At 46.1% G+C, this 25,863-nt stretch overlaps 2 protein-coding genes across 9 annotated transcripts in view; one reads left to right on the top strand and one right to left on the bottom strand.

Moving 5' to 3' along the window:
* Positions 1-150: 150 nt before the first annotated feature.
* On the bottom strand, positions 151-10,249 carry PSME3 (proteasome activator subunit 3). 2 transcript variants are annotated; one of them, XM_054457672.2, is made up of 11 exons: positions 9,700-10,249; positions 8,993-9,025; positions 8,808-8,870; positions 8,510-8,614; positions 5,704-5,752; positions 5,202-5,314; positions 4,610-4,678; positions 4,402-4,469; positions 4,248-4,302; positions 4,034-4,120; positions 151-1,896 (listed from the first exon to the last, which is right to left on the bottom strand). In XM_054457672.2, exons 1-11 carry the CDS (start codon positions 9,739-9,741, stop codon positions 1,816-1,818), a joined length of 765 nt encoding a protein of 254 aa, XP_054313647.1. In that variant the 5' UTR covers positions 9,742-10,249; the 3' UTR covers positions 151-1,815. The 2 variants fall into 2 exon arrangements, with proteins under 2 accessions (XP_054313647.1, XP_054313646.1); XM_054457671.2 differs by having other exon boundaries at positions 9,114-9,964.
* Positions 10,024-25,863, top strand: part of BECN1 (beclin 1) — a 22,933-nt gene continuing 7,093 nt past the window's right edge. The window contains exons 1-9 of one of the 7 annotated variants that reach the window (XM_054457662.2): positions 10,024-11,054; positions 16,033-16,123; positions 18,994-19,181; positions 19,496-19,627; positions 22,454-22,521; positions 23,679-23,740; positions 24,411-24,501; positions 24,608-24,744; positions 24,873-25,067. In XM_054457662.2, coding sequence (XP_054313637.2) covers positions 19,498-19,627; positions 22,454-22,521; positions 23,679-23,740; positions 24,411-24,501; positions 24,608-24,744; positions 24,873-25,067 — 683 coding nt within the window. In that variant the 5' untranslated portion in view covers positions 10,024-11,054; positions 16,033-16,123; positions 18,994-19,181; positions 19,496-19,497. Of the gene's footprint in view, positions 11,055-15,368; positions 16,124-18,993; positions 19,346-19,495; positions 19,628-22,453; positions 22,522-23,678; positions 23,741-24,410; positions 24,502-24,607; positions 24,745-24,872; positions 25,068-25,863 lie in introns of those variants that run through there. The other 6 variants (XM_063656667.1, XM_063656671.1, XM_063656668.1 and 3 more) reach the window with 6 other exon arrangements.

The raw sequence follows: 25,863 nt of genomic DNA, 5'->3' as shown, positions 1-25,863 counted from the left end.
TCCACTATACTGGGGAAAAGATTCAGCTCAACTGGCATAAGGACACACAACAGGGTGGCTAGGTGTCCATGGAGGTGGGTGTCCAAGCGTGCACACATACGAGCATGAGTACGTCCCTAACCACCAGAGCATTGCACCAGGGTCTGCGGCTTTAGAAAGAGGTCAAAGTACCTGTATTTTTAATAATTTCTTGACATGGTAAAAGAATTTTACATTACGATCCAAGGGTAATAGGGTGAGGAGGAGGGGCAGTGGAACAATCCAACAAACAAAACGGGAAACTGAGAAACACATGGAGGGAAGGGGGAAGGGTTTTAGCTGGAAGGGATCTGGAGGGTGGGTGGGAGCACTGCCCAACTAAAATGCAATTGGTTTGTTACTGAGTACTATTCGTGGGAAGACAGCATCCTGACTCCTTCTCTACAGAATATTGGGAGTAAAAATGATGCATCCCCGGTGGAAATATTATTGGGGGTTGGAAGACAGAGACAGGAAGAATAAGTCAGAAACAGACACTAAGAGTCACTGGCAGGCTGACTGCAGGTATCAACTCTCCAGCCGTGGTAGAATAAAAGAGCTGGGGGCTGAAGGGGATTAACACAAAAGCTGTTAACAATTAAGTGATATCTCTGGAAGATTCGAGAGACAGGAGGCAACTCTTCTATAGTTTTGACTTGCCCAGCGCATTTCCACATACACAAACGTGTATATGCATGTGTGTGCGTGCACATACACATACACGCCAATGATTGCTTTCCCCGGAAGCTCGACACTATAAATAAAGAGAAATAGTTCCCAAAAGGAAAGCCCAACATGAGCAGCAGCATCCGGACCTCACACTTGCAGACACCTTCACCCCAACTGAAAACTGGCTGGGAAAAGGCAACCAGGAGTCAAGCTTTTGCAATAATGCCAAAAAGGGCTGAGTCAGAGAGGAACAGGCCTTCCCCAAGCTCTCTGCTTCTCATCTCTCTGTTCTCCACCAACCCACCCTGCGTACCAAGAGGCTACAGTATCAGGAGGGAGGATGGGCCCAGGACGTTTGTCTGAGTAGATGACAACTAAGACAACCATCACCTCCTGAAAGGTATGTGACAGGGATCGTGGAGAGGGAGGGTATGTTAGCTAATGGAGTAGGAGTGTGTGTGTGCATGTCTGTATGGGTGTATACATGCATACACATATGTGCATGTGAAAACGCCCATTATAAAAACATCTGAAGGAGCTTCGGAATTGACTGAAGGCCTAAGGTGTTTCTTGTCACGATCAAGATTCAAGGTGGGATGTACACAGATGCGAAGCCCTAAGTCATCACCAGGGCAACTGTGGGAGGATCCAAAGCTCCACAGAGGAAAGAAACAGTAACCTCACGTGAGGAAGAGAAGTTCGTCCCCCCCGCCACCCTAGTTTCTAAAAAACACCTAGCACTTTCCTTCCGGTTTCCTCAGCTTTTAACCAACTAATTATCAAAAGGAAGAAAACATAAAGCGCAAGACACAGGAGGGAGAGAGGAGGAGAATGAAAACACAGGTATTTTTGTGCCAACATCCTGCACACACAAACCCGGAGTTCTCCAGAAATTACGACAGGTTGGGTGTGGGGTATTAGGGAAGGAAATAGAAGAGTTCCTGAGGCCTGAAAAAAGAGGTAAACACATCACAGAACTAGATGAGAGTTTCATTAGACTCTAACTAAAAACAGAGAGGTGTGATTACTATTTCCAGCCAGTTTCCCCATCACGATAGTCATGTAACAAACCAAGGCAATGTCGGTCTTGAGCCAGACTCACAGAGTCCCCTGGCCCTGGCCCTGGCCTCAGTACAGAGTCTCTGCATTGCTGCTCCGGGGCCGTTTGATCTTCTCGATATTTTTCAGGATCATGTCATGTAGAGTGACCTGGGAGAAGAGGGATCAGGGGAATCACATATCTGTACAACCCTTACCTCATCAAGAAAATGAGAGACCCCTCCACAAATCCCCAAGCAATCATCTGCATACAGTAAGTCCTTAATGTCATCAATAGGTCCTTAGCAACTGCGACTTGAAGGAAATCAAAGTACAGCAGGTAAGCAAATCAAGTACAGAAGGTCCTCAAATAACCTGGTTTCAAATAACGTCATTTTGTTCGATGTCATTTTGTTACAATGTTAATGAAAAAAAAACTTGGTTTTGATATACATCATTTTTAAAGTCGCAGTTTCTAAGAGTCTATGGACAACATTAAGTGAGGACTTACTGTATTTTTTTTTTTTTTTTTTTTTTTTTTTAGACAGGGTCTCGCTCTGTCGCTCAGGCTGGAGTGCAGTGGTGCGATCTCGGCTCACTGCAACCTCCGCCTCCCGGGTTCATGCCATTCTCCTGCCTCAGCCACCTGAGTAGCTGGGACTACAGGCGCCTGCCACCACACCCGGCTAATTTTTTGTATTTTTAGTACAGACGGGGTTTCACCATGTTAGCCAGGATGGTCTTGATCTCCTGACCTCGTGATCCGCCCGCCTCAGCCTCTCAAAGTGCTGGGATTACAGGCGTGAGCCACCGCGCCCGGCCAATTTACTGTAATTTTAATCTCACTTGAGCCGGCATTCAGGGTGGCAGCACCACCTCTCTTATACTTCAACTGGGTATAAATGGGTATTTCCAAGGCCCCAAGTGTCTAATAACAATTAACATGTATTGTGCACCTAACATAGTAAGAATTGCACCAGGTCCTTCTATGTGTTATCTCACTTATTTTAAAAAAGCGAATGAATTTTGTGCAGTAGGTACTCTTCAGTTTTGTTTTCTTTTTTTTGAGACGGAGTTTCGCTCTTGTTGCCCAGGCTGGAGTACAGTGGCACGATCTCGGCTCACTGCAACCTACACCTCTTGGGTTCAAGCGATTCTCCTGCCTCAGCCTCCCGATTAGGTGGGATTACAGGGGTCCGCCAACCATGCCCAGCTAATTTTTTGTATTTTTCAGTAGAGATGGGGTTTCACCATGTTGGCCAGACTGGTCTCAAACTCCTGACCTCATGTGATCCACCTGCCTCAGCCTCCCACAGTGCTGGCATTACAGGTGTGACCCACCATACCCGGCCTCTTCAGTCCCATTTTATTTTATTTGTTTTTATTTGAAGCGGAGTTTCGCTCTTGTTGCCCAGGCTGGAGTCCAGTGGCGCGATCTCGGCTCACTGCAAACTCCGCCTCCTGGGTTCAAGCAATTCTCTTGCCTCAGCCTCCTGAGTAGCTAGGATTAAAGGCATGTACCACCACGCCCAGCTAAATTTTTTTTGTATTTTTAGTAAAGACGGGGTTTTTCCATGTTGGTAAGGCTGTTCTCGAACTCCTGACCTCAAGTGATCCGCCCACCTCGGCCTCCCAAAGTGCTGGGATTACAGGTGTGAGCCACCACACCCGGCCTATTTTTATTTTTTTTTTGAGATGGAGTTTCGCACTTGTTGCCCAGGCTGGAGTGCAATGGAGCAATCTTGGCTCACCGCAACCTCCAACTACCGGGTTCAACTGATTCTCCTGCCTCAGCCTCCCAAGTAGCTGGGATTACAGCCATGTGCCACCAGGCCCGGCTAATTTTGTATTTTTAGCAGAGACAAGGTTTCACCATGTTGGTCAGGCTGGTCTCAAACTCCTGACCTCAGGTGATCCACCCGACTTGGCCTCCCAAAGTGGTGGGATTACAGGCGTTAGCCACTGCGCCCAGCCCAGTCCCATTTTAAAGAAAAAATTGAAGTTTGAGCTTGAACAATTTGCTCGAGGTCACACAACACAGGTAGAGCCTGGCTGCAAACCTAAGTCTGTCTGACTCTGACACCTATATCTTAACCATATTGTACTGCACACCCCTCCACTCAGGTAGAAAGAAGAGAGATACCCTGCTGGATGACTTCATGGTTCTCAACACTCAGGTGATGAATAGAATTTGGTTTATTCATTTTATCTCAGACCCTCATCTCAGCCCTTCAGAGAATTTTAAGAATACTCTCAACAGAACTAAGAGAAGCCACAGCAACTATGGACAAGGACTGAGGTTACTCACATATTGATTCCTCAGCTCTGATATTATGAGCCGAAGGCTGATATATTCTTTCTCATCAATCTCTGTCACGGTGCGGCGATAGTCCTCCTGCAAGGAGGATAGAGGAAAAAGCTAGTCCCCAAAGCCCAATTGTTCCCAGACAGCTCCTTCCCAGTAACAGTCACTCTTCACTATCCTGCCACCTCCACCCTCAGGCCACAAACCCCTTACTTACCACATGGGGATATTTAGCTATTTTAGAAACCAATTTGGCTCTTGTAATATAATATCTGGAAGGAGAGAGAAGAGGAGGAAGCTGCAGGAGACCCTTGATGGTGCCCACCACCTCATCAGCCCCCAATGCCTCGGCCAAGCCCAAGCAGCCCTACCTAGAAATCTGGTCCAGATAAGATGCAGCTTCACTCTCAACAGTTCTTAGCTCTGCAACCGTTTCCTCCTAAAACAAACAACAGGTGCATCAAAAGCCACTTCCATGTCATCCACAGCAGCCCCAAAGAAAAAGGAAAAAAGATAACGCAGGGGAGATGAGAGTATCTCCCAAGCTGTTCTTCCCAGTTTGTAATTCAAGTACATTACCTGAATGGACACCCCAAAGTTGTTTCCATCTTCTATCCTGGGAATCAGGAGCTGTACCCACATTTTGACCTGGAGGTCAAAACATATATGAGGACCTTAGCCTGAAGGCTGAAGCCATGAAGTACACAATTAAGACAGCCGGAGCCAGATGCCAGGAACACAGAAGTCAAAATACCTAGTCTGGCCAGGCATGGTGGCTCACACCAGTAATCCCAGCAATTTGGGGCCCCGAAGTGGGTGGATCACCTGAGGTCAGGAGTTCGAGACCAGCCTGGCTAACCATGGCCAAAATGGTGAAGCCCCACCTCTACTAAAAATACAAAAAGTAGCTGGGTGTGTTGGCAGGCACCTGTAATCCCAGGTACTCGGGAGGCTGAGGCAGGAGAATCACTTGAACCCAGGAGGCAGAGGTTGCAGTGAGTCGAGATGGCGCCACTGCACTCCAACCTGGGTGACGGAGCAAGACCCCATCTCAAAAAAAACACAAAAAAACCTAGTCTGCCAATTCCCATACCACCCGTACATGCACTGTTTTTTGCACTTCAGGTGGGGTACTTGGGGCCGGCCCATAGGTCACCAGCCTGTGCCTCACCGTGTTACATTTCTCAATCAACAGCCGGATCTCAGGTTTCACTTTCTCAATAATGTCCACCAGCTGCTGGTTGCTTTTCAGCATCCCATTGGGCATCACAAACACCTTGGTTCCTGGCAGAGATGTGAAGGTCAAATGATCAGGGAAGAGGGAAGGACACAGCATCCCCTGCCTCTCTCTTATTTTCTCTATACCTATCAGATGCTGTGACCTCTGCCTTTGTCACAGTCCTACCATGACACCACTATTAGAATCAACGAGAATGTATGGAACAAAACAGATGAGCATCTAAAACATGACAAAAGTCTTAAACCCTCTGTTTATTGGAAAACCAGGTTTAGAGCACTAAATAACAAGCACATTTGGAGGAGTTGGGAATGCTACCTCTGGGAAGTAAGATCAGATCTTGCCTCCTGGTCAGGAGAACACTAGATCCATCCTGCTTCTCAGGGTTGCAAGTCAGGGGTGGGGTGAGGGGAGGTGAGGTAAGGGTGCCTCTTACCTTGGAAGGCTTCTTCACAATCATCCAACCTTCGCTTCTTATAAGTGGGCTAAGGATACAAAGAGGCAGGGATGAGCCCACTTTTGACACCCACATCTCCATCACAAGATACCCTTCAAGCAAGTTTAATCCCTTCCTCAGCCTCACAGCTTATGTTATTAATTTCTGCACAATTTCCTAAGTACATATAAAGCTTTAAGAAAGGTTCTTGGAGGCAAGGCGTGGTGGCTGATGTCTGTAATCCCAGCAATTTGGGGGGCTGAGGTGGATGGATCACCTGAGATCAGAAGTTCGAGACTAGGCTAGCCAACATAGTGAAACCCCATCTCTACTAAAAATATAAAAAGTTAGCCAGGCGCGGTGGTTCATGCCTGTAATCCCAGCACTTTGGGAGGCCGAGGTAGGTGGATCACAAGGTCAGGAGTTCAAGACCAACCTGGCCAAGATAGTGAAACCTCATCTCTACTAAAAATACAAAAATTAGCTGGGCGTGGTGGCAACCACCTATGATCCCAGCTACTTGGGAGGCTGAGGCAGAGAACTGCTTGAACCCAGGAAGTGGAGGTTGTAGTGAGCCAAGATTGCATCACTGTACTCCAGCCTGGGCAACAGAGCAAGACTCCATCTCAAAAAAAAAAAAAAAAAAAATACAAAAAATTAGCCAGGCGTGGTGGCAGGCACCTGTAATCCCAGCTACTCGGAAGGCTGAGGCAGGAGAATTGCTTGAACCTGGGAGGTAGAGGTTGCAGTGAGCTGAGATTGTGCCATTGCACTCTAGCCTATGTGACAAGAGCGAAACTCCATCTCAAAAAAAAAAAAAAAAAAGAAAGAAAAGGTTCTTGGACTGGGTGCCATGGCTCACGCCTGTAATCCCAGCACTTTGGGAGGCCAAGGCACGCAGATCACTTGAGCTCAGGAGCTCAAGACCAGCCTGGGCAACATAGGGAAACCCCGTCTCCACAAAAAATACAAAAACTAGCTGAATGTGATGGCACATGTGCCTGTAGTCCCAGCTACCTGGGAGGCTGAGGTAGAAGGATCACTTGAGCCCAGGAGTTTGAGGTTGCAGTGAGCTGAGATTAAGCCACTGCACTCCAACCTGGGTGACAGAGTGAGACTGTGTTCCCCCTCAGAAAAAGAAACAAAAGGTTCTTACCACAAAGCAAATTACGCTCTAGTTGGGAAGACCAATCTTTCCAGAAACACAATACATTAAGTATTATAAAGAATAGGAAAAAAGAACCAATCAAAGCAGGGAAGATAATTAAGGGAATACGTACAAATCTGCTCGTTCCACAGAGGAACACATTATTCAGTCAACAAACATGTATTCAGCAATTGCTAGGGACCAGGATCAACACTAGGTGCTGGGAATACAAAGATTAAGATAGCTCCTGCCAGCCGAGCACGATGGCTCACGCCTGTAATCCCAGCACTTTGGGAGGCTGAGGCAGGCAAATCACCTGAGGTCAGGAGTTCGAGACCAGTCTGGACAACATGGTGAAACCCTGTCTCCACTAAAAATAAAAAAAAATGGCTGGGTGTGGTGGCGTGCACCTGTAATCTCAGCTACATGGGAGAATCACTTGAACCCGGGAGGCGGAGGTTACAGTAAGCTGAGATCGCGCCACTGCACCCAGCCTAGGCAACAGAGTGAGACTCTGTCTCAAAAAAAAAAAAAGATAGTTCCTGCCTTCCAGACGTACAAGTTCTATCAATGAGGCAGTACTACAGACAACAATACAGTACCATCAGTGTTATAGTAGCATGTGGACACATGACTGATAAAGACTAGGTGTTAGAGATGCACAGCAAAGATAGCAATTGCAGTTACATAGCAAGAACTTCATATCCCATAACACTACTCAAGACATGGAAACAAATGTAAGTAAAGTCTTGTTCAGAGCCACGGGAAAAACCAGGTAACCTGATGAAGCTAGTTCTCTTTTTGTTTTTTTTGAGACAGAGTCTCGCTCTGTCACCCAGGCTGGAGTGCAGTGGCGCGATCTCGGCTCACTGCAAGCTCCGCCTCCTGGGTTCATGCCATCCTCCTGCCTCAGCCTCCGAAGTAGCTGAGACTACAGGGGCCCACAACCACACCCAGCTAATTTTTTGTATTTTCAGTACAGACAGGGTTTCACCATGTTAGCCAGGATGGTCTTGATCTCCTGACCTCGTGATCTGTCCACCTCGGCCTCCCAAAGTGCTGGGATTACAGGCGTGAGCCACGGTGCCTGGCCTAAGCTAGTTCTCTTTTATTTGAAACTCACTCTAACACTGACAGTAGCATTAGCACATTCACTTCACGTTGTAAATGAAACTCAGGGTCTAAAAGGAATATACTGGAGGCCCCATGCAGTGACTCATGCCTGTAATCCCAGTACTTTGGGAGGCTGAGGCGGGTGGATTACTTGAGCTCAGGAGTTTGAGACCAGCCTGGGCAACATGGTGAAACCCCGTCTCTACAAAAAACACAAAAATCAGTGGGCATGGTGGTGCACTCCTGTAGTCCCAGCTACCTGCGGGGCTGAGGAGGAAGGATCGCTTGAGTTCAGGAGGTCAAGGCTGCAGCGAGCAGCATTCACGCCACTACACTCCAGCTTGGGCAAAAAAAGCGACACCCTTTCTCAAAAATAAATAAGTAAATAAGAAATAAAAGAACTATACTAGAGTCATCATGTCTGTAAGAGTCCTAGTTCCCAGATCCAAATCCCACTGTTCACCTCTGTACATCTTAAACTGACAAGGAAACAGAGGACAGAGGACCTACTGCTCAAGAACACAAAGATAAATATAGGACACTTACACCATCCAGTCCATCATGGCTATTGGTGAGAAGAATGGGGTCAGGGACTGGGAGATTCATGTCAGAGTGGATCTGAGTTAGGTCATGGATGTTTAAGATTGGTTCCTGAAAGACACCCACCCCAAAACATTAATCTTTTCAAGCTGAACAAAGAAGTATTTGATTTGAAGAGCAAGAAATGAAAGTACTTTTACAGTTTAAAAAAATAAAAAGAAGAATCAACACAGTTTATCCCAATTGACAGTAATACCAGGGCCAAAAAAATCGGGGAATTTGAGGAAAGAAAAGGGTCTCTCACCTTCAGAAAACTATCAAGTTCTAACAACTTCTTTGGGAAAAAATTTGCCACCAAGTCTTCTGCCTAAGGAAGAGGGAAAATACAGCTGAATTAATATCTGTGGGAAGGTCTCACTCTCTCTCTACAGATATCTCCTCTTTGGGAAACTCTCAACCAACAATCATTTTTCTATTTATTTCACTTACCTCACTTGTGATCCGCTCCCTGAAAGAATCAACCTAAAATTAACAAAGAGAGCAATTCAGTACCTGGGGACAGAGATAAGAGCAGGATGGAGAATCCCAAATCCAACTGTCTTTCCCTCACCTTGTAACTGTAATAAGAAGCTGAAAGGCCCCCAGACTGCAAATACTTTATTTTTTTGAGGATCCATTTTTCCATCTCAGGAGAAGTAAGCAGGGCTTTGAGGACAGCACCTGCCTGTCTCCTCCGTCCTCCCCCTTCCCTCCCTCCCTCCTATGTCTGAAGCTGTCTGAATTTGATAAGCAGACAAAAGACAGGTAGTTAGGGAAGATGTGAGCTCACAAACGTGCCAACCCCCACCCAGACCTGGTCTATGATACCAGGCAGGCCAGCCGCCAAGGGCAGGGGCAGTGTCCAGGGACGTTGTTGGGCTGGGGGATTTCCAGCTGTCACTGGCCTAAAGCCCTGAGTCCAACACGTGTCCGCGGAGGTGTCCCCGGGACTCTCCATCATCAGACGCGGTACAGAAAGCCATCCTATATTTTCCTCTCCCGCGAAGCCGACCCCGGGAGTTGGGGGCTGGGCTGAGCCGAGCAGAAGCTCAGAACTGGTATCCCCAGGGAGACAAAGACGCCATGGGGAGTTGAAAGCCGGTCAGACTGCTGGGGGATCGAAGCGAGGGGCAAAAAGGCCGGACCGGTGCCGCTACCTTGAGCTTCACTTCCTGATCCACCTTCAGCAACGAGGCCATGGCCGGGCCGGGCCGTGTCCGATCCGCTGGACACTGGAGGCGCTGTGGACTCCAGGGAGGGGGCCGGAGGGACCTGAGAAATCTCGGCTGACCTCGGGACCCGGCCGCCCTCGCTGGCTTACTCACTGCTCGCCCGCTCCCTCCCTCCGTGCCGTCCGCCCGCCCGCCGGCAGCCTGCCGCCTGGTCGCTCTCTCGCTCGCCCTCCCGGCTTTCGCCGCTCACGCCGGAAACTGCGTCACAGCCAATCGCCGAGACTCCTGCGAGGCTGTGCACGTGCGCTGCGCAGCCGCGATGAGGCTCGGCTTTGGACGCTCCCAGCGGTGTTCACACTGCCGGGGTCAAGTGTCGGGTAGAGGTGAAGTGAAAAGGAGAGCTGTGGGGAATGGTGCGGTGAGAACTGAGCCTCCGAGAGACTCGGAAACGGTGCGACCCTCTCTGTTGTCCCGGAACTCGCCTTCACCGAAGGGACCTTCTCAGCCGCTGCAGTCCCGGGGACAACGCCGTCGCGCCCCAGTGACGTAGGCTCGGGGAAGTCGGGGACGCGGGTACTGGGTTCGGGGGTGTAGTCCCTAATTCCCGCTGCCTCTGCCCGTTTGCCGAGGCTCAAGTGTTTAGGCTAGAGCGAAAAAGACAAGTGCCGTTGTACCAAGCTTTCCTGGTACATTTCCCTGCCAACTGATTCTCGTAAGCTTCCAGACCTCAAAGATCAACTACCTAATTGGCAAATTGATCCCCAGAGTAGGGTAGGGCTTGTCCAAGGCGTTTCCAGTACATCCTGAGCCAGAACCCGGATCTCCTAACTTCTACGGCAGTGCTGTATCTATTTGCCTAGTGGAAGCTTGAGACTATACCTCTTCATGCACCCATTCATTCGATCTCTCTCTCGACACCGGATATTTCATTAAATAAAATGGGCCAGGGCACTGTGTCGGATTCTAGAACTATGTGAGTCACATATGTAGGTTGAAATCTTCTAGTAGCCACAATTAAAAAGTAAAACAAGTGAAAATTTTAGTCATATATTTAACCCAGTTTATACAAATATTTCAACATGTAATCAACATTTAAAAATCGATATCTTATGCATTCTTTTCTCATACCAAGTCTTCAAAATCCAGTGCGTATTTTACACTTAACTGCACATCTCAATAAGGCAACACCACATTTGCAATACAGTGCTCAGTAGCCACATGTGGCTGCTGGCTTCTGTATTGAACAGCACAGCTCTGGGAAATCAAAGGCAAACAAGATTCAAGGTCGCTGGTCCCATGGGGCATAATATTGGAAAAACACCAGAAAGTAAACTGACAAGGTAACTGCAAAATTTGATAAATGTTAGGAAACAAGTGGATGACATAGAAAATACCAGAGATCTATTTTAGATCGAATGGCCAAGGAAGGCCTCTGAACAAGCTGTGATCTAAAGGATATAAAGGGGTTAGCATGGAAAGAGAAGAGCCTTGAGAGGTATAAGTACAGCTCAGGCAAATGCTCTAGGGAAGGAAAGAGATTGTCTTGAAGACAAAGACTAGTGAGCTGGGGATGAGGAGGGTTGTTAGTAAACAATCTAGATTAAGTGCAAAAGGAGGTCATCAGATTTGTATTTTGGGGTCGCTCTTGCTGTTAAACATTTATTCTAGGCTGGCCTCTCTGCTAAGTGCTAGGGAAATGAGGAGAATACACAATTAAATAGAGTAAAGCACAGAAGACTGACTATGGCCTTTGGGATCAGAGACCTGGGCTTCAAATCCCACCTCAGTTCCTTACTAACTGGAATCTTGGGCAAATTATTGAAATGCTGAGTCTCAATTCCCTCATCTGTAAAATGGAATTTTAATTATTAGTAATAAATAATGGTATGTAATTTTGTAGTGTTGTGAATATTAGAAATAATATATGTAAAACAATTAGCACAGTGCTTAGATACAAAATAAATAGTAGCCACTGTCAGATAAGTAAGTGATCTCTTAATGGTTAGCATGAAGAAGTTACTCCTTAAATTACAGTAATTATTTCCATTCCTGCTTTCAAGTTCAAAGTCCTTTTCAGCTTATAGAAGGCCACATATAACATCTTGCTCATAAACATCTATCAGTTTTCCCCCTTTTACCTCTGTTTTCTGTTAACACATTTCCCTGGGAACTTTTGAGATCCGATTTGAAACTTCAGGAATTATTTCCCACATTTACTCCATTCTATTTTAAGTATGCCACTATTCTTATTCCTGTCAGAATTTATAATGTCAGCTGGAAAACTTAATATGTTTGTGCCTGTTAAAATATGCTTTGTTCTCAAATAATTATGTTTTGTCTCCTTGAAGTAGGTTATAAGACAGATACACATTCTCTTTATTTCCCTTCCTCCTCCGCATCCAAGTGTTTCATATAATACTCTATTCATTCATTTGTTTATTCAGTGAACAACTGGAGAGTACCACTACATTTAACAATAACTTCATTTCTGGGTGCTTACAAGTCACATGTGATCACTGATGACTGGTCTAATTTTAAATTCATGTCCCAAAATCTCAAATGAGTGCACAACACTGCCTGAGCTCCTACTACATGCTCCTGACAAGTTTGCTCTCCCACCCTCCCAATGAGTATCATACTTTCGCATCTCCCTGAACCTCCAGTATTCCTTCTCTCCCACCTCCAACTTATGGCCTGGGCTCATTCTTTATTGAGAAAACAGAAGCAAATGAGAACTACCTCATCATCTCACCACCAAATCTGCCAATCTGCAAAATATTTTCTGCCTGTCCGCTTTCATTGAAGGAAACAAACCTGTTCCCATCTCTTCCTTTTGTGCTTTGGATTCCATCCCCTTTCACTTTCTCAATCTCATGTCTGTGCCCATGATTAGCCCCTCTTTTTCCTACATCACATCCTCTGCTGGGTCATTTCAAGACATAACCAATATCCCCTATCTTGAGAAAACTCCCCCCCGAATCCAGGTTCCTCTGTAGCTGTTACTCCCTTTCTGTGCTCTCCTTCCTGGCAAGACTTCTTGAATTATTTATTGTCTCTTACTCTACTTCCTTATGCCCCGTTTACTCCAATCCACTCTAATCAGACTTCTCAACTCCACTTTCTCACTGATATAATTTTTGTTAGGTTACCAATGACCACCATGTTGACAGCACCAGTGGTTGCCTCTCATCTTATTTGAATCTCTCAGTAGTACTCAACATATTAGCCACTCCCCTTCTTAAAATACACACATCAACCTGTTCTGATCTTTCTCCAGCCTCAACAGTGATTCCCCATTTCCTTTGCTGGCTCTTCCTCCTTTGCTCCACTTCTTAATGGTGGCATGCTTCAGGAGACTTAGGTCCTTTATTCTCTGCTTACACTTTCTCCCTAAGAGAATCTATGCATCTTCGGCCAGGTGTGGTGGCTCACGCCTGTAATCCCAGCACTTTGGGAGGCCGAGGTGGGTGGATCACGAGGTCAGGAGATTGAGACCATCCTGGCTAACACGGTGAAACCCCGTCTCTACCAAAAATACAAAAAATTAGCTGGGCGTGGTGGCGGGCGCCTGTAGTCCCAGCTACTTGGGAGGCTGAGGCAGGAGAATGGCGTGAACCTGGGAGGCAGAGCTTGGAGTAAGCCGAGATCCCACCACTGCACTCCAGCCTGAGCGACAGAGCGAGACTCCGTCTCAAAAAAAAAAAAAAAAAGAGGATCTATGCATGTTCATAGCTTTAAGTATCATCTGTATTCGGCCAGACACGCACGGGGGCTAATGCCTGTAATCCCAGCACTTTGGGAGGCCAAGGCAGGCAGATCACCTGAGGTTGGGAGTTCGAGACTAGCCTGAACATGGAGAAACCCCGTCTCTACTAAAAATACAAAATTAGCCGGGCATGGTGGTGCCTGTAATCCCAGCTACTCGAGAGGCTGAGGCAGGAGAATCACTTGAACCCGGGAGGTGGAGGTTGCGGTGAGCTGAGATCACACCATTGCACCCCAGCCTGGGCAACAAGAGCGAAACTCCATCTCAAAAAAAAAAAAAAAAAAATCATCTGTATGCTGATTTGAGGGCCCCAGATTCGTATCTCCAATCTGACATCTTCACTGAGTTCCAACCATCTATTTGATGTTTCTACTTGGAAACCTAATGAGCATATCAAACTTAACATGGCCAAACCAGAATTCTTGATTCTCCCACACACCTGTTATTTTCCTATTCTTCTCCATCTCAGTAATTGACATAACTTTCCACCTAGTTGTTCAAACCAAAAACCTAACAGTCAACCTTGATTCCTCTCTTTTCCTCATCTCTCCACATTCAACCCATCAGCAAGTCCTGTCAGCTTTCCCTGTATAATGCATCCTGTATGAGTGTGCTTTCCTCCATCTCTTGTTACCCTGGCCAAAGCCACTGTCATCCTTTGCTATTTGTAAGGACTATTACAGTAGGCTCCTATCTGGTCTCTCCATTTCCACTCTTGCCACCCCCCACCAACTGTCACATTCTATTCTTCACTCAGCACCAAAATTTATCATTGATTGATTGATTGACTGACTGAGACGGGGTCTTGCTATGTTGCCCAAGTTGGTCTCCAACTCCTGGCTCAAGTGATCCTCCCACCTCAGCCTCCTGAGGAGCTGGGATTACAGGTGCACACCAGGCCAGCTCAAAATAATCTTTTAATATGTCAGCCACAGAGATGGTAGCATCTACTCAAGATGAATATCTATACCTAAAGAGAGAGAGAGAGAGAGAGATCCCAGAAACCTCAACTCTAGGAACCCACCCAAGAGAAATGCATAAATATATTCACCAAAAGACATGAGCAAGAATGTTCATAGCAACACTATTCACAATAGACCAAACTGGAAACTACCCAGATGCCTCTTAACAGCAAGAGAGATATCTATATTTTAATATAGTCACACAATGGAATACTACAAAGTATTGAGAATGCATGAACTAAAACTACACAAGGTGGATGAATCTCATGATGAGAGAAAGGAAACAAAAGAGTATGTCATGTATGATTCCATTTACATGAAATTCAAAAAACAGTCAAAACTCAATCTAAGGTGTTAAAATTGACAATATTGTTTGCCCTTAGGGTGAGCATCAATTAGAAGGAGGCATGGGAGAGGGAGTTGGGTACTGGTTACATTGACATGTTCATTTTGTAAAAATTCATTGAAAATACACGTATGATTTGTGTCTTTTCCCCTATGTATTCTATCCCCCAGTAAATAGTTTCTTTTTAAGTCAGCCAGTCATGTCTCTTCCCTACTTGTCACCCTCAGTGGTTTCCAGATAACACAGGCCTTCCTGAATCCCCCAGTTGAAGCAGCTCCTCGCACCCTGCTCCCACTTACTCTCTATCACATCACCCTCTTACCTACTGTATTAGCTTTCTAGGGCTGCTGTAGCAAAGTACCACAAAGTGGATGGCTTAGAACCAGAGAAATATATTGTCTCAGAGTTCTGGATGCTAGAAATCCAAAATTAAGGTGTCAGTAGGACCATGTTCCTTCTAAGGGAGCCAGAGAAGTATCTATTCCAGACCTCTTTCCTGGCTTTTGGTTGCCTCAGGTCTTCCTTGGCTTACAGGTCACCCTGTGTCTCTTTACATCATCTTCCCTCAGACACAGTATGTGTCTGTCTCTGTGTCCAGATTGCCCCTATTTATAAGGACGCAGTCATATTGGTCTAGGGCTAACATCAATGACCTCATCTGCAACAATCCTATTTCCAAAAAAGGTCACATTCCCATGTGTTAGTCCCAGATGTTAGGACTTCAACATCTTTTGGAGGACATCATTCAACCCATAATATCTGCCATTATCTGAAATTATCTTATTAACTTGGTTACATGTTTATTGTCAAATTCTCTCCTCTAGAATATAAACTATTAGAGCAGTTCACCAGTATATCCTCTCAGACCTAGAATAGGGACTGGCACATAGTACATCCTCAGTAAACATCTGTTGAATCGATGACTGAGGATATGTTGTGTACTATTCACAATCCCTCAAGCACTACATACACTGACTACATATACTTCCCAAGTGGGAGGGTACACAGAGCATTCACTATGTAACAGTCATTCCCCTCCATTCCACATGTATCAGCTCATTTATCACACTACCCTTTATGATATTTACTATTGTATACTATTATTCTCATTTTGTAAATAAGAAAACAAAGCACAGAACAGTTGAATAAATTGCACAAGGTCACATAGTTAGTGGATGGTAAAGAACCAGGTGGTCTCAACTTCCAAATCCTCAGTTGTAACACTATACCCCCTACCTCTCTAGAAGCCCGTTACTTCTCTATGCGTTTCTGAGATGTTAGGGACAGCCAAGCAGGAAGAAATGCAGGACTATGAAGCAGCCACACCAGGACCAGGTGAGAATTCTTTGGGGATGATTCCAGTCACCTCCCCTAAAGGGGCTTTCATGCTGAAAGAGCTAAGAGGAAGAAGGATTGTAAACGCTATCCCTAGTCACAAAACCAGGAGAAAAATCAATCTAGTTCCACATATCACATCCACTACCAACTATAAGAAGACCACATACATTTAAAAGAAAAGAAAGACACTTCTGGAAGTGGGAATAACTTTCTAAGCAATATAAGTCATCAAGAAAAATAAGCAGATTTGACTTGAAAACTTAAAACTTTCTGAACATCTGGAAAATATGTTAATTAGAGCATTCATGAAAAATTACTAAAAATACTGAGAAAAATACTAAGAATCTAATACCTAAATAATCAAAGAATGCAAACATAATTCAGAAAAAAGTAACTACTGCTTGAGCCTCGGAGGCAGAGATTCCAGTGAGCTGATATTGCACCACTGCACTCCAGCCTGGGTGACAGAGTGAGACCGTGTCTCTTTAAAAAAAAAAAAAAAAAAAAGGCTGGGCATGGTGGCTCACACCTGTAATCCCAGCACTTTGGGAGGCTAAGGCGGGTGGATCACGAGGTCAGGAGATCGAGACCATCCTGGCTAACATGGTGAAACTGTCTCCACTAAAAATACAAAAAATTAGCCAGGCATAGTGGTGGGCGCCTGTAGTCCCAGCTACTCGGGAGGCTGAGACAGGAGAATGGCGTGAACCCGGGAGGCAGAGGTTGCAGTGAGCCGAGATCGCACCACTGCACTCCAGCCTGGGCAACAGAGCAAGACTCCATCTCAAAAAAAAAAAAAAAAGTAACTACAATAAGCAAATACATAGCAAAAAGTTCAGCCTTACCAGCAATCAATGATGCTAATTAAAATAACAAGGAAGTGCCATTTTTTGGTTTTGTTCCCCAAATATATGATACCCAATACTGGCCAAGGCAATATGAAAACAGGCTTCCTCATACATTACTGGAGGCAGAATATAGTTATGTGCAAGCACTTTGGAAAATGATTCCCAATGTTAAGGAAGAGACATTAAATAGCTGACACACTCTTAATTCTGTAATCCCAGTTATGAGTCTCAATCATAAGTAAGTAGTCAGCTCTTCATTGCAGGATTATTGTAATCACCCAAAGGGGAAATAGTAGAATTTCCAGTGGTAAAAAAATACACTAAGGCAGTAAATTTAGTGTAGTGTAATGTAGCCATGATAACTACAATAACTGTGTAGCAACATAGAAAAATGTTAAATTTAAAAAGCAGAAGCCTGGGCAACAAAGTGAAACCCCATCTCTTTTTTTTTTTTTTGAGATGGAGTCTCGCTCTGTCACCGAGGCTGGAGTGCAGTGTGAGACCCCATCTCTACAAAAAATTTTAAAATTAGCTGGGCATGGTAGTGTTCACCTGTGGTCCCTGCTATGGTGGAGGTTGAAGCAAGAGGATTGCTTGAGCCAGGAAGTCAAATCTGCAGTGAGCCTTGTTTGTTCGTTCCGCTTCACTCCAGCCTGGGTAACAGAGTGAGACGCTGTCTCAAAATAAAATAGACAATACTACATACAATTTTGGGTTAAGCAGTGGTTTCTTTTACACCAAAAGCATAAACATTGGACTTTATTGAAATGAAAAACTTTTGGCCAGGCACATTGCCTCACACCTGTAATCTCAGCACTTTGGGAGGCCACAGTGGGGGATTGCAAGGGGAGACGGGAAATGTTCTAAAACTGGATTATGGTGATAGTTGTGCAACTCTGTAAATTTACTAAAAATCATTGAACTGTACATTTAAAAAGTGTGAGTCTTATGGTATGTAAATTATACCCCATAAAGTTGTTTTTAAAAATGAAGTAAGTCCCTCTGCTCAAGACCCAGTCATCTCATCTCTTTCAAAGTGAAAGCCAGAGCTTTACAATCCCTATAAGAGCCTAGGTGGTAGCTCAACACTCTTACCTCCCTCACCCCATTTTCTGTATCTCTTTTCCTTGCCCATCTTCTAGCCACACCAGTCTCTGCTAATCCCCAAACCTCTGTGCTCTTGCTGTTCCCTTGGCCTAGAATGCTCTTCCTTAAGATGTAGCTAAGAATTCCTTCCTCACCTTCTTCAAGCCTTTATTTGAATAACGTTTTCTTTTTTTGTTGGTTTTATTTTTGTCTTTTTGTGCGTGGGTTTTTTTGAGATGGAGTCTCCTTCTGTCGCCCAGGCTGGAGTGCAGTGGCATGATCTCAACTCACTGCAACCTCCGCCTCCGGGGGTCAAGCGATTTTCCTACCTCAGCCTCCTGAGTAGCTGGGATTACAGGCGCACGCCACCATGCCCCGCTAATTGTTGTATTTTTTAGTAGAGACTGGATTTCACCATGTTGGCCAGGCTGGTCTCGAACTCCTGACCTTGTGATCCACCCGCCTTGGCCTCCCAAAGTGCTGGAGTTACAGGCGTGAGCCACCATGCCCGGCCTTTTGTTGTTGTTGTTGTTGTTTTGAGATGGAGTCTTGTCCTGTCGCCCAGGCTGGAGTGCAGTGGCCCGATCTCGGCTCACTGCAACCTCTGCCTCCCAGGTTCAAGCGATTCTCCTGCCTCAGCCTCCCGAGTAGCTGGGATTAAGCTGGGATTATAGGCGTGCCCCACCACACCCGGCTAATTTTTGTATTTTTAGTAGAGACGGGGTTTCACTGTGTTGGCCAGGCTGGTCTCGAACTCCTGACCTCACGTGATCCGCCCTCCTCGGCCTCCCAGAGTGCTGAGATTACAGGCGTGAGCTACCGCGCCCTCCGCCCCCTGAATTTAGAGAATAGCGGAGCCTCCCCATTCTCTGCGGACTTGGCTCCTACACTTCGTAACCTTGGTCATCCGCTGAAGCCCGCTGCTTTTTCCAGCCCGGCCTCTGGGGGCCGCTGCCGGATCTGTGAGCCTGTGGACCAGGAGCTCCCGCTGCCGTCGTAGCGTCACGTCCGGTCTCGGGCGGAAGTTTTCCGCCGGCGTACCGGGAAGTCGCTGAAGACAGAGCGATGGCAGTTCTGGAGGCCTCGCTCCGGGGCCGACCCGAGGCCACAGTGCCCCCGCGGTAGACCGGACTTGGGTGACGGGCTCCGGGGTCCCGAGGTGAAGAGCATCGGGGGCTGAGGTGGGACCTTAGAAGGGAGTCTGGGAACCCTCACGGCTCTTACTGGAGTCCCTTCCCTGACCCTTGGCTCTAAACTGCCTTTGCTCAGGCTGCCCCGGAAGCAGGTGCGACCCATATCGTACCATTCCTAGAGGGAACGGCGCAGGCTGGGACTTCCCTCCCTTTACCATCGTCACCAAGGCATGTGGTAACCCCGAGCCGGAGGTTCTAGGGCGTCGCTTCTCCCTAATGTTGCCTCTTTTCCACTGCCTCAGGGATGGAAGGGTCTAAGACGTCCAACAACAGCACCATGCAGGTGAGCTTCGTGTGCCAGCGCTGCAGCCAGCCCCTGAAACTGGACACGAGTTTCAAGATCCTGGACCGTGTCACCATCCAGGAACTCACAGGTCAGCGAGACCCTTGGAAAGAGGGTGGTCAAGAATGTGGAAGGTGGGCAGCTTTGGTGATATAATTCTTATGGTGGCTGTGTAGTCCGCCACAAACATCGTGTGAACCTAGGAAAGTCACTTCATCTGGCTCCCTGTTTTCTCCTCGGAAACATAAAGCATTCTGACATGGTGGGCTTCTGAGAGCTTTCCGACCGGGCGCGGTGGCTCACGCCTGTAATTCCAGCATTTTGGGAGACCAAGGCGGGCAGATCACCTGAGGTCAGGAGTTCGAGACCAGCCTGGCCAACATGGCGAAACCCCGTCTCTACTAAAAATACAAAAATTAGCCGGGCGTGATGGCACGCGCCTGTGGTCCCAGCTACTCGGGAGGTTGAGGTAGGAGAATCGCTTGAACCCGGGAGGTGGAGTTTGCAGTGAGCTGAGATCGCACCACTGAACTCCAGCCTGGGCAACAGAGCGAGGCTCCGTCTCAAAAAAAGAGAGCTTTCGGTAGCAAAAGAAAGATCCTTATTTTCTGCTCCTACTGTTTCAGAGAAAAGGAATATGTATATATAATAATAAATGGTATTTTTTGAGGACTTACTATATAGTAATACCAAGTGCATTACACGTATTACTTCATTTAGTCCCTGTAACAACCCGTACGGGGTATACCATCATTACATCATTTTTCAGATGAAGAACTGAGGCACAGAGAGGTTAAGTGACTTACCTAAGGTCCAACAGCTGGTAAATGGAGTAGAGTCTTAAAGTCTGAAGAATTTGCTGGACGTGATGGCTCACGTGAGCCTGTAATCTCAGTGCTTTGGGAGGCTGAGGTGGGAGGATCGCTTGAGCTCAGGAGTTCAAGACCAATCTGAGCAACCTAGCAGAGATCTTGTCTCTACTAAAAAAAAAAAAATTGCTGGGTGTGGTGGGTGGTGGAGGCTGAGGCAGGAGGATCACTTGAGCCCAGGAGGTCAAAGCTGCAGGAAGCTATGATCATGCCACTGCACTGCAGCTTGGGCAACAGTGCAAGACCCTGTCTCAAAAAATAAATTAATTAATTAAAAAGGTCAGGAGTGGTGGTTCACACCTCTGATCCCAGCACTATGGGAGGCTGAGGCAGGTGGATCACTTGAGCAGGAGTTTGACACCAGCCTGGGCAACACAGTAAGACCCTGTCTCTATAATTAAAAAAATAAAAAACCCCAAAACCCCACAAAGAAGACTTCAGATTAAGTCAGACAGTAAAAGAGAAGACTGAATAGGCAGCTTAAATAAGCTCATTTCTCCAAGCCTTGGTTTCTGATTTTTTTTGTAAAACGTTAAACTGCCTCATAAAGAATTTATAAAGTTCAAATATGACAAACCACAGAAACACTTAGGAATTTGCTGGGCAAATAGTATTCAATAAGTGTTAGCTGCTATTATTACCTGATTCCTCTTTCTTGAGGGGAAATTAGCTCTTTCTTTTTTTTTTTTGTTTGAGACGGAGTCTCCCTGTTGCCAGGCTGGAGTGGCGCGATCTCGGCTCACTGCAACCTCTGCCTCCCTGGTTCAAGCGATTGTCCTGCATCAGCCTCCTGAGTAGCTGGGACTATAGGCACGTACTGCCATGCCCAGCTAATTTTTGTATTTTTAGTAGAGACGGTTTCACTATGTTGGCCAGGATGGTCTCGATCTCTTGACCTTGTGATCTGCCCGCCTCAGCCTCCCAAAGTGCTGGGATTACAAGCGTGAGCCACCGTGCCTCTTGAACTCTTTTAATAACAATTTTTGACTTTTTATTATGGAAAATTTGAGACATATATAGTCAAGAGAATAGCATAGCCTGCTTTGTATTCATCACCCAGCTTCAACAATCAGCCATATTCTCACATTCTTATGTTGTCTACACCTCCATTCACCTCCCATCCCCTGCTCAATTATTATGTTTTTTACACCTTTTTAGAAAGGTAAATTGTCGTGCCTTGAAATGTATGAATCTTAGCTGTACATTTTTGACAAATGGATACACTCATGTAATCTGGATCATTGCAAGTTAGCAATGTTTCATCTTCCTAGAAAGTTTTCTTATGTTCCCTCCTTGCTGTTCTGGGGGAAACAGGATGTTTGCTTTTGTGGTGAAAAATTTCAGAGTATATCATGAACCCATGTGTACCCATCACCTAGTTGCAACAATTATCAGCACATATTTAATCAAGCTTTGTCTACAGCCCCATCCATTCCTTCCCACTCTGAATTGTTTTGAAGCAAATCCCAAACATAAACACTAAATATTTCTGTATTTTTGACAGATAAGGATTCTTAAAAATAAATGATACTGGCCGGGCGTGGTGACTCAGCCTGTAATCCCAGCACTTTGGGTAGCTGAGACGGGTAGATCACGAGGTCAGGAGATCAAGGCCTGGCCAACATGGTGAAAACTCGTCTCTACTAAAATACAAAAAAATTAGCTGGGCATGGTGGTGCGCGCCTGTAGTCCCACCTACTTGGGGGACTGAAGCAGGGGAATCACTCGAACCCGGGAGGCAGAGATTGCAGTGAGCCGAGATCGTGCCACTGCACTCCAGCCTGGCGACAGAGCGAGACTCCATCTTAAAATAATAATATTAATAATAATAATAATAATACCATTATGCCTTAAAAAATTGAACATTTCTTTAATCTGATTTAATGGGGGTGAGGAGGACCACAGATTCATTTTGGTGTAAATGGTACTTTAAGAAAAATTGGAGGTGAGGGTGGTGATGAGAATATTTCACATTCTTTTCCCATACCTTCAGATGCCTTCCTGCTTTAATAAGACTGTTTCTGACCCAATATTTTCCTTGCCTTTAGCTCCATTACTTACCACAGCCCAGGCGAAACCAGGAGAGACCCAGGAGGAAGAGACTAACTCAGGAGAGGTAATAGAAGTGCCCTCTCCCCTATCCTCATGTAGTAAGCATTCCAAGTGAGAGATATATGAAAACACAGGAATGCAGGCTTGGTTTCTGCAGGCTACTTGGCGCTTCTAGAGCTCCCAGACTTTTGGGGTCTCTGGGTAATGAGACATTCTACATGATCAGGCTGCTATGCACCACTGGAGGTACAGTCTGCACCTGAGGTCACAGGGTTACTGAATGAGCCATTTTAAAATCTTGGAAAGGGCTCTTTATTTGAAGCAGAATTATAAATTATCGTAGGTTGGAGATGGGATGACCTGTGTGTCCAGGTCGTTCCAGAGCATTGATTTGCATCTGTTGTTCTAGCTAGTTGTTAATATCTGCTCCTCTCCATTCTCAAAAGCATCCTGGTTAGGACAGTGAATTGTATGATTTCCCTGGACAGAAAGAATCGTCAGTGTTAGAGAACATGTCATTTTAAGCTGTGATAATATCAGTGATCCTGTGGAACAACATCCTGTGAGATACTATTGAATACACACCTGAGATTTCTTCTCAAGTAGCAAGAGAGCTGGAGTATTTATTTACCCGCAGCTGCCAGTCACTGGGGGAGTGCTGATGTCAGGTTTAGTGGAGGTCATTAATTCTGGCCAGCGCCCCCTGCAGGCAGTGAAGAGTCTAGGAGCCAGAAAAGCCTTAAGCAAGGAGGCAAAGGGGTCTGGCATTTGAAGTCAATAGATGTCGTGAGATTTTGGTCACATATGAGTAATCTCAAAATACTGAAAACATATAAATTATCTGCTTTGTACTGTGGCAGACTTCATTGCAGTCTGATCTGGCTTTTTCTTTGTACTGTGATTTAGGGCATTCTGTCCCCTGCCCCTGACTGCTAAGTGTTGAGAAATGCAAATTTAACCATACGTAGAGTGTAACATAGTTAGGAAATGCTGTTCCCCACAAAAAAAAATCAAATGGGACTTAAGGTTTGTCTGTATCATGGGTCCTTTCTTAGTCCACATACACAAGGATTGCTTCGATAATACCCATTTTTTAAGTCTCTGTGGTTTATCAAGTCTTGTGGTTATCAAGACTAAAGCCATATAGTTCTGAGGCTGTTTGGGAGATGAACTCTACCTCTAAGCTGCCAGAATTATAATGCCCTCTTATTTCTTTCCCAGGAGCCATTTATTGAAACTCCTCGCCAGGATGGTGTCTCTCGCAGATTCATCCCCCCAGCCAGGTGCCTACTACTTCTCAGCCCCCATTCCTTGCCAAAGGCTAGTAGAATTTTAATTAAATCCAGGAATCGAGACCTGGAGCCAGGTGATAGAGATGCGTCATCACCTAGCCTTTTGGCCCTTTCAGGAAAGATGTATTCCCTTATACCTGGCCCGTCACCTTCCAGTATGGATTTTTTCCTGTAGCCATTCACACAGTGGGAAAGGATAGTAGCTTTAATGATGAAGTATTGAAAAAAATTGAGGGAGTGATTGACTAATCACCAAGAGATGGGCTCTTGAGAAGTTTCAAAATAGCAAATGTTGTTAGATGTTCAGGTCCTTAGTTCTCATTGCTGCAGGTAAAGAGCTTGCTGGCAAGGGGTATAATATTTTTTAAAATGGCCTTTCCTGGTTCTCCCTTCTTTTCCACTGTAGACATATCAATTTTTTATGCTCCCTCTCCCTCCTTAGTCCATCAAGGCCAACCTTCGTGCTGAGTGTCCCTGTGGAAGACCAGCATGGCCTTCCTTTGGGAGAGGGGTACCCTTGGGAGGTCAGTCGGGCTAGGAGTGGGTATGTTCCCTGAGGCCCCTCAGCTGGTGCTTGAGAGTCTCTGCCACTGGCATTGCAGTAGGTGGAGGAAGCCTCTCTGTTCCCTCATGTGGCCCGTGGGCGGGGGGCTGTCTGCAGGATGATGTCCACAGAAAGTGCCAACAGCTTCACTCTGATTGGGGAGGCATCTGATGGCGGCACCATGGAGAACCTCAGCCGAAGACTGAAGGCAAGTCGGCCCCATTCCGGTGGCAAGCAGTAGGCCTGGCTGGGAGAGTGGGTAATTGAGCAGGAAGCATGGGGGAGGCCCTACCCTGACTCTCCCACACTTCCAGGTCACTGGGGACCTTTTTGACATCATGTCGGGCCAGACAGATGTGGATCACCCACTCTGTGAGGAATGCACAGATACTCTTTTAGACCAGCTGGACACTCAGCTCAACGTCACTGAAAATGAGTGTCAGAACTACAAGTGAGTGTCTCCAGAGCCAGGGCTCAGAGCTGTTACTGCTCTGGGACTGCTTGGCCCTTACCCAAGAGCCGTACTCCACTCAGGCAAATGGAGCTCTAGTAAGTATAGTCTGCCTGTGTCTTTGGCAGACGCTGTTTGGAGATCTTAGAGCAAATGAATGAGGATGACAGTGAACAGTTACAGATGGAGCTAAAGGAGCTGGCACTAGAGGAGGAGAGGCTGATCCAGGAGCTGGAAGATGTGGAAAAGAACCGCAAGATAGTGGCAGAAAATCTCGAGAAGGTCCAGGCTGAGGCTGAGAGACTGGATCAGGAGGAAGCTCAGTGAGTGCTCACCCTGTTCTATCATCTCACACTGAAGGCTCCAGGAGAGGAAATGGCTTCCAGCTGAATGTGTCTGAATAGTTTGTAAACTAGTCAACTGTCAGTCAGCAGCATGCCTGCCCCAGATCCTGCATATTGCTTCCATGCCCTTTTTCTAGAGGTTTGTTGGGAGAGTTACCTATGAAGAGTCAGCATGATTAAGTGAAAAAAGTATGTGGTTAAATAGTACAGAAACCAGAGCTCCAGTCTTGGCTCTGTCCTGTAGGGAATGGGCTCATTTGGATGAATCAGCCACTTTCTAGCCATCCTTGGCTGAAAAGATGAGCTAATTAGCCTACATTTGTTCCCTCCAAGCTTAAAAATTTCATGGGGGCCAGGTATGGTCATTCATATCTGTAATTCCAGCACTTTGGGAGACCAAGGCAGAAGGATCACTTAAAGCCAGGATTTAAGACCATCTGGGGCAACATAGTGAGACCCCATCTCTACAAAAATGAAAATTAAAAAAAAAAACTAGGCTGCTGTGGTAGACCTGTAGTCCTAGCAACTACTCAGGAGGCTGAAGTGGAGGATAACTTGAGCCCAGGAGTTTGAGGTTACAGTGTGCTGTGATCACACCACTGCACTCCAGCTTGGGCAGCAGAGTTGAGACCCTGTCTCAAAAAATAAAAACATTATAGATGTCCTTGACCTGAGAGAACCCTTTCTCTAGTGGAGGAGACACAGTGTCCATACTAACTAAAGTTGTGGAAATGAAGGACAGAGAAAAGTCCATTTTTTTCACACAGTAGTATAA

This window comes from Pongo pygmaeus, chromosome 19 (genome assembly GCF_028885625.2).
Source record: "Pongo pygmaeus isolate AG05252 chromosome 19, NHGRI_mPonPyg2-v2.0_pri, whole genome shotgun sequence".
Classification (NCBI taxonomy): Eukaryota; Metazoa; Chordata; class Mammalia; order Primates; family Hominidae; genus Pongo; species Pongo pygmaeus.
This window is presented reverse-complemented; position numbering and strand designations above follow the sequence as displayed.